The 12,728-nt window shown below is 43.3% G+C and overlaps 1 protein-coding gene across 3 annotated transcripts in view; it reads right to left on the bottom strand.

Annotated features, from left to right (window-relative positions):
* Positions 1-2,315: 2,315 nt before the first annotated feature.
* ryk (receptor like tyrosine kinase) overlaps positions 2,316-12,728 on the bottom strand; it is a 35,872-nt gene continuing 25,459 nt past the window's right edge. For all 3 annotated transcript variants that reach the window (XM_079158393.1, XM_079158395.1, XM_079158394.1), the window contains 7 exons: positions 12,068-12,154; positions 11,255-11,324; positions 10,431-10,563; positions 7,963-8,072; positions 7,697-7,856; positions 5,434-5,570; positions 2,316-3,454 (listed from right to left, as the gene is read on the bottom strand). In XM_079158393.1, the coding sequence (XP_079014519.1) occupies positions 3,343-3,454; positions 5,434-5,570; positions 7,697-7,856; positions 7,963-8,072; positions 10,431-10,563; positions 11,255-11,324; positions 12,068-12,154 (809 nt within the window). In that variant the 3' untranslated portion in view covers positions 2,316-3,342. The remainder of the gene's footprint in view (positions 3,455-5,433; positions 5,571-7,696; positions 7,857-7,962; positions 8,073-10,430; positions 10,564-11,254; positions 11,325-12,067; positions 12,155-12,728) is intronic.

The raw sequence follows: 12,728 nt of genomic DNA, 5'->3' as shown, positions 1-12,728 counted from the left end.
ATTTTTACACTAAAGTAAACATTGTTATTCATACTTTATTCCATTTTCTGCCAATAGATCCCCCTAAATGCTACACACTGTTCCTTTAAATGTATATATATTTCGTCAAACACTTCAGGAATCATGCAATGGGCCTTTTTTTTTTATTCAGAGGAGGCATTTCAACTGGTCGCAGCAGAAAAAGCACAGGTGTTCCTCATAACATTAATCACGGCTTTGTTGTAAACAAATACACCGTGACTGTGTCAGTGAGCCGACATGCACAATACCATGACCCTGAGACTGAAGCAGCTAAATGGAATTCAGGACCAACTACCCCCCCCCCCATATATACACACACACCTCCATAAACTCACAGACCAGCTGAGTGATGAGAGATTGTGTTGTTTGGTCTGGTGTTTCCTCTCCGATCTTAAAACAAGACTTTTCCACTGAACGTCTGGCGCGCTCTCTCAAGGCCCGGCCATTGGCCTGCTGTTAACCGTCTGTTTGTCTGAACAATATCTATGCATGCTCACTGCACTTGACGCAGGCAGTGAACAGTCACCCGTCATGAGTCACGGTCATAAATCACCTCAATGTACGAGCGAAATGACTCGAGTGATTGAGAGCGAACGTGATAAAATTGAGCTCAACTATTAGGATCATACTTGTAATAAAAACTGCTGTTATGAGACATCCCGATACATCATTAAGGATCATAGCAGCTCTGTGTTGTATTATGCACGTGACTACAATACAATGTTGATATGGCTTTTACACAAAGTGTTGCCCGTGGATTAAAGGCAGGGTTGGTAATTAAAAAAAAAAAAAAAGTTTAGTATTTGTTGAAAGTCTCTTCTGCATCCTGACAGCAATCAATGGATTAAATGCTCTGACAAAAAAAAGCCCGTCCAATGATTTCAGTTTTTTTTTTTTTTACATCTAGCGTACTTTTGGTAGTTTCTCAAGATTACCTACCAAAGCTTTAATTTCCCCCCTCAATATAATTCATGAGCAGCTCATTGGTCGATTAAATGTGTTTCTAAGAAACGCCAGACATTAAGGACAATATTTAGTGTGTCCAAGTGACATTATGGTTCAACCAATCAAAAGGTGAGAACTAGAGGCCCTTTACAGAGTTTCTCACCATTAAATTACATGCGAGTAGACAAAATAAAAGAAACAGCAGTGTGAAAATGTCAGAACGGCAACAACAAAAGGCAGATCCAAAAGGTGAGTCACACTCGGCTGAAAGCTCTGAAGGATGAAAAACAATTTTTTTTTTTTTATATATGATGCTACAAGTATGAACAGGGGCACAGTTCTTCTAAATGGCAGGATTACAGTTCTCTGGATAAGTGTGTCTCAACTAAATCCAGAAAACCCCTCGAACGTGGGATGTAACTCTGCAGACTTTAGATTACTCAGTAAAGCCCACGCTGTGGTGACACAACAGTCTGGTGACAACAACGTCCACTTGCTCAACACGTCCTGCGGCTGCATTGCATTACTGTCTATTATGACTGCTGCTGGTGAGGAAATGGTAGGACGGTGTAGAGCTGTGACACTGTGACCGATGACAGGATGTCGTCTTCGCACCACTCACGGTTAAGCTGGTTATCCAAAGAAATGCCAACACTGCACCACCATGAAAAAAACCCCCTAAAAGTAGAGGCATGAAATGGAGAGAATTTGTGAGTGAAACACCATAAAATGTGAAAAAAAGTGAACAAATTTATCAGGTTGACATTGAAGCCCACACAGAATAAAAGTAACAAATATTGTCCATCGCTGGTTTTAATTTAAACAAAACAAAACAAAAATATTTTTTAAAGAAATGTGAATTTTCCCTCCAATGTTTTGCAGCAGACCCGCTGCAGAATGCCTGCTACAAATACATTGGTTGCATGGAAGAGTGAGGACTTAAAGGATTCTGCACAAATTAGATTTTACTAAACTTTCCATTACAACAGCGCGAAGAATCGCAGCGTTTCGTATGACATCAACTTCAGCTGAAAGCTGAAGAAGCTAAACAAAGGCAGCTTGATTGGAAACTGAGGAAAAAGAAGAATCCATAACATTGTTCTTACATTACATGCACGTGGGTGCTGATTTCTGGTAACACAGCTACTTGAGTATTAACAGCTGAAGCTTTACTCACTTGGCTCTTTTGTTTTTAACAGCGGGACGGTTGAACGGAAAAAAGGCATCCCTGTGGTTTGAAGCTCTGCAGGCTAAACAGAAAAATATTCTCGTACCAAATCACTCGGCTTCAACTGCGGCTTTCATGGTACAAAACAAACATCAACCCTAAAACAAAGACGAGAGCCGTTGATGTGGAGAAGAAATAAAATGAAGTAGACGTTCTATATTTAAAAGATCCCATTTAATTTGTGGATATGAAATCGGGAAGCAGTTTAAAAACCTTAATTCAACATGCAGTGACCATAAAGACACATCACAAAGATGTTAGAGGTGTGAGAATACGATTAGACCGAGCTGGTCGGCAGCGTTCGTGTGTTCACAGTGATTATTTGTGTTCTAGTTACTCACCATGAAGTCATAAAAAAACCTAATCCTGTGAAGGGCTGTGTTCTGACGCAGAACAATCAAGCTTATAAAATAGAGACGTAATAATAGTTCTGTTTGGGGGTTGTGATTAAAATGTACAAAAGAGGAAGAAGGTGGTGGCTTTTCAAATAACAACGGTGTCCAAAATTCAGTCCGGATGTTGTTAAAAATAAAATAAAAAAATCAAGATCATACAAGTAGCTTTGCTCTTGTCCGAGCTGTGGCGTCCAGACGTCTGATCCGCGGAGTCGTCCAGATGAAACCGTGAACAAACCCAAGAGGCCTCTCGTACCGAGCGGAGCAGCGTGTTTGACAGTGTGGTTACACGAAAGAAGCCCTCGAGTCTTCTTTGGTACCTAAATCGTTCTGCTTCCTCTCAGCCACATCACATCTACAATTGACGCTGTTTCACTAAGTTACAAAACTGTAGAAAATACTGTGTTTAAAACCAGGTCGTCAGAGGCTTAAATTGTTCTTTTAAAAAGAAAAAAAAAAGAAAAAAGGTGTCCGCTGGCGCGTAAATGTCCGGGAATGCAAAGGAAAGAGCACCATGTTTGCCATTTCTAGACGCTTTCGAAGCAGACGAAACAATATTCAACAAAGAGTCCTTTTACTTTGCTATGCTGTAAAAAGGGAATTCAACTATATAAAAACTCCAAAAAAGAACTGTACAGAATAAAATCATCAGGACTTAAATCTGCTCTTTCGTCTGATAAGGCACGTTTTCATTCATGCGTTCCTTATGAATAGCGTCCACCGGCCTTCAGTGTTAAAGTCCTGCGCTCGTCTTCACACGTAAGCGCCCAACGCCGCGTGGAACTCTGTGAGACACTGAACCAGCTGCTGAAACTTGGGCCTCTCCTCCGGGTCCAGGGCCCAGCAGCACGCCATCACCGCGAACCTGCAACACAGAGGGATCAAATGTCTGTCCACGAGCAACTTCAGGGGCACGCTGGCCGTTTTGGATGATGGCGCCTTAGGGCCATTGTAGGTAAAGAAAAGAAGAAAAAAAAACGGAGCCAGGTGAGGGCGGTAATATTTTGAGAAATAACAAACTTACAAGAAAAAAAACTGATGTCGCATTTGTAGGAAAAAAAGTTTCATAAAAGAAGACAAAGAACAAGAAAGAAAACGTGTATATGCATCTTTCAGGACCTTCGCCTCGTCGTCAGAGGACAATCAGAAACTCTTCTTTAGGAATTATCTGGTAAAGCACTGGTCAAATAAACAGGTCTGCCATGAGGCTGAAGGACGACGCATACCCATGACAGCATTATCAAACACAGAAAGAACATCAAAGAAAACCTTTTTTCTATTTAAACAAAATTCTAAAGAAATTTAGACAGTGGAAGACGTTACCATGTTGTTGTTTTGAGTTTGTTCTGGTATTATTAACCCCGTAATAAATATATATGCATGTGTATTTCTTTTACATGCTATGACTAGTTGTGTGTGTGAGACAGGATGCAGTGGGAGAGAGTGAGGGTGCTGTAGAGCTGCTGTCAAACTGAAACAGGAGCTGCCTGTCCAGTGCTGATATAAACGAGGGAGATGTAATCATTTTATTAATCAACGCATTCCCCTTAAAACATATATTTTGCCACCTCTAATAATTTGGGAAAGGAAGCCGTCACCTCACCACCATTGTATTTAGAAGGAAACCGTGTTCAGCGGTCCAACAGATTTCAGACGATTACTGCCCGACGCCTTAGTGGGGATTTAAAACTTCTCAGGGGTTTTCCAGCACACACACACACACACACACACACACACACACACACACACACACACACACACACACACACACACACACACACACACACACACACACACACACACACACACACACACACACACACACACACACACACACACACACACACACACACAGCGTGTTGTTTGGTGGGTCAAAGCATATATGATGGATTTAGTGTCTCTGAAGCTCAGAAATGAACAGATACTATTCCTTAATTATAAAAAAAAAGATGATTGGTTGACCACACTAAAATAGAATTCAAAATGAAGCGTATAATTAAACAACGCATCTAGATTTGAGCCAAAAGGTTTTAATGTCGGGAAAAGCAAGAGAGGACGGTGGAAAGAAATGGTACGGCTGTGAATCACCAAACATGAACATAATAATGAAAATAAAATAATAATAAAAGAGCATAATAATGAAAATAAAGGGCTGTATTTTGAACCGAGTGTTCTGTTGAAATTTGTGAAAAAATATTGATTAAAATTTGAAAATGAAAGATAATTAATAAAGATAATAATGTCTTCATAAAGTTCAGGCTGCCAGTGTTTTTTCAGAGTTGCGAGGTCGTTGATAAGCTTAATGTTTAGCAGCGCCGATCCCTGCTCAACATTTCTATCTGATTCGCCTGCTGGGACACGCTTCATAAACGTACATCACGTGTTTATGTCGATGATAAGGATGAGCCTGAGTTCAGGCATGTCACAAAATGATTAACTGCTTATTAGTACATTTAATGAACAGTAGAAACAACCCCATGATTTGGAGACAGGCCAATCTATCCATCAGTGTTTGACATCCCAATGGATGTATACTTCTGTTTTGATCAAATGTATTTTTAGGTTCATTGTGTATTTGTTTTAACATGCCTTGTAAAGGTTTATCGACTGCTGTTTCTCAAATTAATCCGTCTGACCATATCTGTTTTTGTTGATCCTTGATTACTTCCTTTTTCTATTCATATTAATTTGTTTGCTCTTTTTATTTCTCAGTTTACATCTGATTATGACTGCAACTAACGCGGACTTTCATTCTTGATTAATCTGCAGATTATTTTCTCAACTCTCAAATCTTCAATCAATTAGAAAAATGAAATGTGGTGTTTGCTCTGCGAGTCAACATACAGTTCATCTGGGCAGTTGATTGGTTGTGCTATTCGGTACCCATCCTTCAGGTAGGCCGACATCTCGAAAGGGTCGATGTCCACGTAGGGGGTCTGACCCAGAGTCATCAGCTCCCACAGCGTCACTCCGAAGGCCCACTGCGAAAAACACAACAGACGATGACAGCGCTGCGCATCCATTCACAACATTTTCTAAACAGCCGTTTGTCTTTTTAATGCTTCTTCGTCACACCAGATAAACACGACCACTTTCTATTCACCGTGTGGAAAGCCCGCGGTGCATTTCAAACACAAAACAATGTTCCGCGGGAACAATGCAAGGAAATTATGTAAAAACATTTAATGTGGAATGTGAATCATTGCAGCAAGTGTTTTGTTGAGAGGCTGAACGTAAACAGCCAGGTGGCCGTTGTGTTTAGGAAGGCCGAGGGTTCAAGGGCCCGTGTCAGCGAGGGCCCCGCCCTGCGTGTGTTGTTGAGCGGACCCTTCAGGAGGAAACAAGGAAGAGAGGTGTTCCCATATTCGTGTTACTCTTACTGTGAACCCGTGTCTGAGGTCACTGTTCAAACTAAAGAGTTCACAGAAGGTGATGACGCAGCACTTATTTGGTGAAGAGTGCTGCAGGAATGAGTCCCAAAACCCCGGAAATGAGTCAGCATTTTTGCACTTTGGGTTCCCTCGTATCAAAATCATTTGTTCTTTGTAAATGTGTTTTTGGTAATATCAAGGTCTGTGGTTAACACGAGCTGAAGAGATTTTAACGTTTTGTTCTACAACATAACGTAAATACCCCTCTCACGAATTGAAAAGCTTTTGTGTGTCTTGAAAAGAGGCAGTTGCTAACAAGTGGCTAATTAAGACTACAAAACGTCATCACTCATGTGATCAGGGTGTAGTTTCTTTACAGCCTAACGTTAGTTTTCTACTCCTGGCGATTGCTTTCACACTTAAAAAGGAAATGTCATAAAAGTGGTGATCTTTTGTGGAGATTATCTTGCTGAACCAAACGTGCCATAAACTTGTGTTTCTCACAGAGCTTATTTATTTTTGCAATTATCCAAAATCCGATGGAAAAATCCCATTTTCTCTTTGGGGTTGGCCTACAAGAATAGTCATAGTCATCCCTGCAGCACTCTATTTCAGGACTCGGCTAATCGTTCTCTAAAATAAAACCAACCTGACCGTGACTTTTGAACAGAATACAACACAGAGCAGGTTTCTGTTGTGGTAGTGTGTGCTAACCGTGGTGACACCGCACCATTAAAGGAAGTGAAGGGCGTGATTGAGGACGCGGGGCGCAGTGATGGGTGGGCTTCTTAGGGAGGAAAAAAAAACATGATGTACAGTAAACCACCCTGTTTCCAACATCGGTGCCCAGGCCACTGCCAACATTCCCCACAAGGCCTAAACATGCCACTAAGTCACTCTAGTAGTCACCACAGACATCAGGGTACGGGGCACTGACGTGTGTAACTCTGGCATGTGTGACGCTCGGATGATGCTACACAGCTCCAGGTTCTTGTCTGGACTTCCCCTAATGCTTAGCTGGTTGGCAATGCTCTGTTAACTGTAAGTGTAGAAGGAGGGGGTGAAGCGACGTGACCATAAGAGGGATTCAGAGGGGTGGGGGCATGTCTGGCTGGTGTCTGAGTCGTCTCTCTAAGGATCTGTCGGGCTTCCCGACCGTCTCAGCCGCGCCCGCTCCGCTATCCTGGGACAGGAAAGAGACACATGGCGCACAACACCTCCCTTCCCTTTGACACCTTGACCATTCAGCTAAGAATGGCTCGGATTACAATTGGTGCCATTTCCTGCACCACAGTCTCTGTGCCATGGACCTTTTGTGTTTTGCCAGGTCACCTTGCGTGTGACCTTGATCCATTCATTTTTAAGTCCATGTGGATGTTTTTGCCAAATTAAAAAATAATTCCCTCAAGGTGTTCCTGAGATATCGCATTCTTCAGGATGGGACGTAACGTGAGGTCACAGTGACCTTTGACCTCCCAAACTCTATTCAGTTCATCCCCTAGTCCAGGTGGAAAGTTTGTGGCAAATTTGAAGACACTCCCTCTCGGCGTTTCCGAGGTATCGTTTTCACGAGAATGGACAGTGTGTACGGATGAACAACCCGAAAACAATCGTCGGTGCGGAGGCATAAGAACTCCTGAGAGGCATGGAAAGGTTTTGACAGTGGATACACTGTTCTCAGATAGAGGGTTGGACGGTTGTTGTTGCAAGTTAACTGCTTATCAAGCAGCTCTTACCACGTCACTCGCACTGGAGAAGTCGTTGTTGACCAAGCTTTCCAGGGCCATCCAGCGGACGGGCCTGTTCTCATTATCCCCCAGACAGTGGTAATCCATGGGAAACAGGTCTCGGGCAAGGGCATTGTCTGTTATCTTCACCTGCATGTTGTCGTCAATGCTGTGGGGTGGGGGGGGAGACCAGAGAGAAAAAAATGTTTTAAGTAATTACATTACTACCAAATCACCTGAAAGAAGGACTGGGGGCGAATGCCAGGGACACTTACACACAGTTCCTGGCAGCGAGGTCTTTGTGTATGACCTCCCTGCGAGCCAGGTAGCTCATTCCACATGCGATCTGGATGGCCATGTAAACCAAGTCTTGTTGAGAGACCGCCTGAGAGGGAATGAAGAGAGAGAGAGAGAGAGGCAATGTGCAGTTGAGAAGCAGAGACAGGAAAAACACAACAAAGGGAGGGAGTGGGGACAGGAGAACACAGATGGCCTGACTTTGCTGTGGTGAAATTGGTCTTCTGTGTTAAATTGTTCTCATTTCCTTTGACTCGGGGGCAAAGTTGGGAGTAACATCACAAAGACTATTTCAGACTTTAAATGCAAGAGTAAGGCTGAAAAGGCACTGCCGAGGTGCCCTTGAGCAAAAATTTGACCCCCACAAACTAGCTCTCAGGACGCAGCGTAGTAGCGGCCCACTGCTGATAATACTCGGCTGGGTTAAAGGTTACCGTGTACAATAAATAAAAGTTGATTTTTACATTTAATGCCATCTAGCATATGTTAGCATGATACACGTTAGATGATGAACATGTTAGCATTGTCATTGTGAGCATATTTGCATGCTGACCGTGCACCCAGGGAGAGCGCCTGGCTTTGAAGCTAAATTCGACATCGTGGCCAAACCCTGTAATCAGAACTTCCAGGTCCTCATGGCATCGCGTCACACGCCCAATGAGACCTTTGCCAATAGACTTACATTGAGAAAAAAGATGCCTGTAACTCAGCGGAGATTTTCTGTTGAAGTTAATCAACTTTCCAGTACGAACACTTATGTCCCCTTATCCTGGAAGTTGTAAAACACACTAATAGCCGAATAGCCGAGCCGTTGGGAGGCGGAGTTAAAGTAAACGCTAGTGCGGTTACTGTATGGGCTTCAAGGATGAGGACGCAGTGCGGAAGATCCGGGTAATTCTATTCCAAGGAAGGCTAACGTTTTTGGCCTCATGAGTCTTCATGGGCAACTTTCATATGAACGAACAACGTAGCCACTTCTCTTTATACAACCACGCTGCTGATGTTAGTGCTAAGCTGCACTGTGCTCAAGTACAGCCTCACACAACGGCTTACGTGGCTGCAGACTCTTATTTCTTGGTTCGCGGTACAAAAGCTACAGATGACACTAGCGTTGAAATGTAAAATGACATCATTGACACTGCTGAACTGTGTATGCAACAGAGAGGACATTTGATTTAAATGACAAAGAAAATCCCTTTCTGAGAGGTTTGAGTGGGAGTCCGACATGAAATAAAGTTTGTTTTGTGCTTCGTTTGTGACCCGGTCGCCATGTTGAAAACAACTTGCTCATTTTGCAGCTAAACTGTACAATAAAGTGTTTTCAGAATCTTGCCAATGCCTCAAGGAGCACTAAAAGAAGCCAGGGGGAACCAGATTTCTTTTTATTCACACACATTATCTGTATATATTTTTGTATTCGATCCAATTCACTCCACCGCACAATCCCTGGCTCGGACACACGGGGGATTTTTTTTTAAGGCCGTTTAATCTTATCTGGCAGTGGACAGTGTGATACAACTGAAATTAATGAATCCCACAAACACAGGAAAACAAAGTCTTGGCAATCAGTGGACGGACAAGAGAACATTTTATGTCAACAACCTTGAGCATAACTGAGACGTGGTACCCGCCCGGATCTCTGTATCCACCCTGCAGACAGTTGGTTTGTCAGCAGGAAAAGTACAAAGTGTGAAAAAAGGTCAACACATTTTTTTCTTTTCTTCTTCTCCTCCTCAGTGTTTTACCTCCCAAACCAGATGTTCCCTTTCAGAATGAATGCCACACTGTAGTGTTGTGCTCTCTCAGTGGTGTATCTCCCATGCACTGATGCATCTCTGATTTATAGGTCGATGTTTATTGCAACAGCGCAACTTAATGACTATGTCTTTGTCTCCTACAACTGCCAAAAGTACTTAATGAGATTGCAGAGAACGAAGGTGCTGATGTGTGTTACCTGAAACTTAACAAAGCCGTTTTTCATGAATGCAAATGGCTGGCATGCTTCGTCTTGTGATTTGCAGAGTGTTTGCTACATCTGTATTTTGCAGCTGATTGATTGGTTGGATTTGTGCTGTGGCTTTGCCAAGCACATCAAAGACTCCCCGGGGTTAACGTGTACAAAAGCCCGATTGTCTTTCCATAATGCAAAAAAACAAAACTCTGCCTTGAGCACCGGCTTCATGACTATATCAACAGTCCTAATAACAGTGCAAACAGTAGTTACTGGTGGTGTGAACTTTGTGTTGATTGCTGCAAACGCACAAAACGTTCTTTCAGGCGTTTCAGGTGACTCTTGGATCGAATCGGACTTTTCTTCCAATTTGGGGGATTCACTTTAACAGCTTAATAAAAGTCTCGGTGCAATGCCATACACGGCTTACATTTGAGGCGTTTATCTTAATGGCTTTAGAAGTGTTTTTTTGTTTTTGTGAATATGCATGCTTACCTGTGGGTTGTTGGCCTCGGCGAGCTTGCATTGCCGCAGGAACAGCTTGAGATTCCCCCAAGCCATGAAAGGCAACAGCACCATGGGCTTCTCTCCATCCTCCGTGCACACGTGACTTATGGGCAACAGGTTTCTGAATGCAGACAGACAGACAGACCGACTGAGGAACAGGAACGGTGTGTAACACGGCTGCCACATACTGTTCATGTTAGCGCGTTGGGGGGGGGGGCATCCAAACTGTTGTGGAAGAGGAAGTTTCCGCGAATATCGACTTGACTGACCTCAAAAAGAAGAAAGAGGAAGGAGTGGGCCGACGTGACAACAATCTACGTAAAATGAAGTACCAAGCCTACTGATAAATATGGGGCGAAATAAGCTATGCTAACGCTACTGTAATTTTAAACTAAAATCAATGCATTCAGAGTGTGATCATTTAAAAAAGAAATGATTGTTATAAAAGTCACGAGCGAGTCATTTGAGTGTTGGAAACCCGTTTTGTTCCCTTCACAGTCTGCTACAGTTTGAGCTCTGTGTGTAGAAATGTGTTCTTTCATCAGCGTTCACACCGAGACATTGAGAAGACGACCACAGGGACGGATTCTTTACTGCTACTCTGACAGCTTGAAGTGGTCAACGGTGATGGTAAAGTGATGGTCTAAGACGCATACCACATTAACGTTATGTGGCGTTTTTGGCATTTTGTTATTAAATTTGATTCTATTCTTAAAATCTTAAAAGCTATTTAGATCGTTTCATCAAAAAAAAAAGGCAAATGCAACAAAACAAACTAAACAGCACAGTGATTAGTGTTCGCTTCCACTCACCTATGATGAAGTCCACGAAGCTTGCAGCTTTCAGTCACCATCATGGTCACCTGCACCTCAGACGCATGATCTGAACCATTTGAAAACAGACAAAATGGGATTTTAAAAATGGAGCAATGTGGCAGAAGTAGAGTGACCTGAGCAGTAACAAAAGCTGAAAAGTTGAGGATACAACTATCTGCCCTCTCATGTAGTGCTTGATTAGTATGCGTTTCCTCTGCCAACAGTCATTTGAAATGGGAAACTTCAGAGGGAAACTCGACTTGTGCCAAGCTCACTGAGGTCCGGTTGTTTTAATCTGCGTGTGCAGCTTTGCCATCGTCGGGTACTTATGGGAGCGGTATTGTTCTTTTCCTCAAAAAAAGACGCACGAGGAGGAAGTAAAGAGTTTTAACAAGAACCGAGACTGGCGTGGGGATATTGTTCGCTGAGTGGTATCCACCCCTCCCTGAGTAAACACGGGAGAGTGCAGGGGTCAGAAGGCAGCTGGCAGAGAAAGCCGACACATGCCGCTGACAAAGAAACTGACATGCAAACCCTGCAGCGTGAGTAAAGAGTATAATTCATTAACTGTCAAGTCCGTGTGCCGGTTTACTGGATCGCTGTGTTTCAGTCCAACGACTCATTACAATCACGTTTTGGCATTTCGGCGATCTCTTTCCCAACCAGCGCCCTTCTTAAAAAAACCGTAGTGAGAGTTGCACATTAAAAATGAGAGGTGGGAAAACTTGACACTTGACTTGACAATATATTGAATTTCTTTGACAAACTGTGCATTCAACCGTGCATTGCAGCGGGGATGGGAGCGCCTACCTTTCACCGTCTTCACAAAGACCTGCTTTTCCTTACTGGGGTCCTTTTCATCCAGCAGCACGCCGTGGAAGATGCGCCCGAACGTGCCTGTCAAAGAACAAACCACGGCTTTTTTTATTTGAGGAGAAAAAGGGCAGGAAAGACAAGGCCAGAGGCGCCGCATTCAGAGACAGAAATGTCTCCTCGCTCACAGGTCACGCTGCCCGGCTGATCTGTGGACATGCTTCTGAAAAGGGGGTTAGGCATCAAGAGGACCTTTCATCACATTGGGGAACACATAGGACGTGGAAAGGCCAAGTGAGCGCGTTCATCATCTCCTTTGTCTAAACTGTCACCCCGTTGCTCCAGGACTTTACTGAGGTAAAATGCCATTCAAGAACATAAACCATCAACATAAACTGAGAAGAAGAAAAAAATAAAAATCTGAGCCCCGAGGCTAACTCTGCCTTGTGTTTCGACAGGAGAGGAGTCGAAGCACAACAACAGGGTTAGTGTTTGGCTGTCTCCCTCCCGCCCCTACCTTCCCCGGCGAGCCTGTCTGGACCTGCTGGCTCCCAAAGAACAGAACCCAGTCAGAGTTCACGCGCCTCCGAGACATTGGCCTCGTTTGTCTCGTGTTTGTCATTGTCTCTCAAGTTTTTTATATTCATTTATGGCATTG

This window comes from Pholis gunnellus (genome assembly GCF_910591455.1).
Source record: "Pholis gunnellus genome assembly, chromosome: 4".
Lineage (NCBI taxonomy): Eukaryota > Metazoa > Chordata > Actinopteri > Perciformes > Pholidae > Pholis > Pholis gunnellus.
This window is presented reverse-complemented; position numbering and strand designations above follow the sequence as displayed.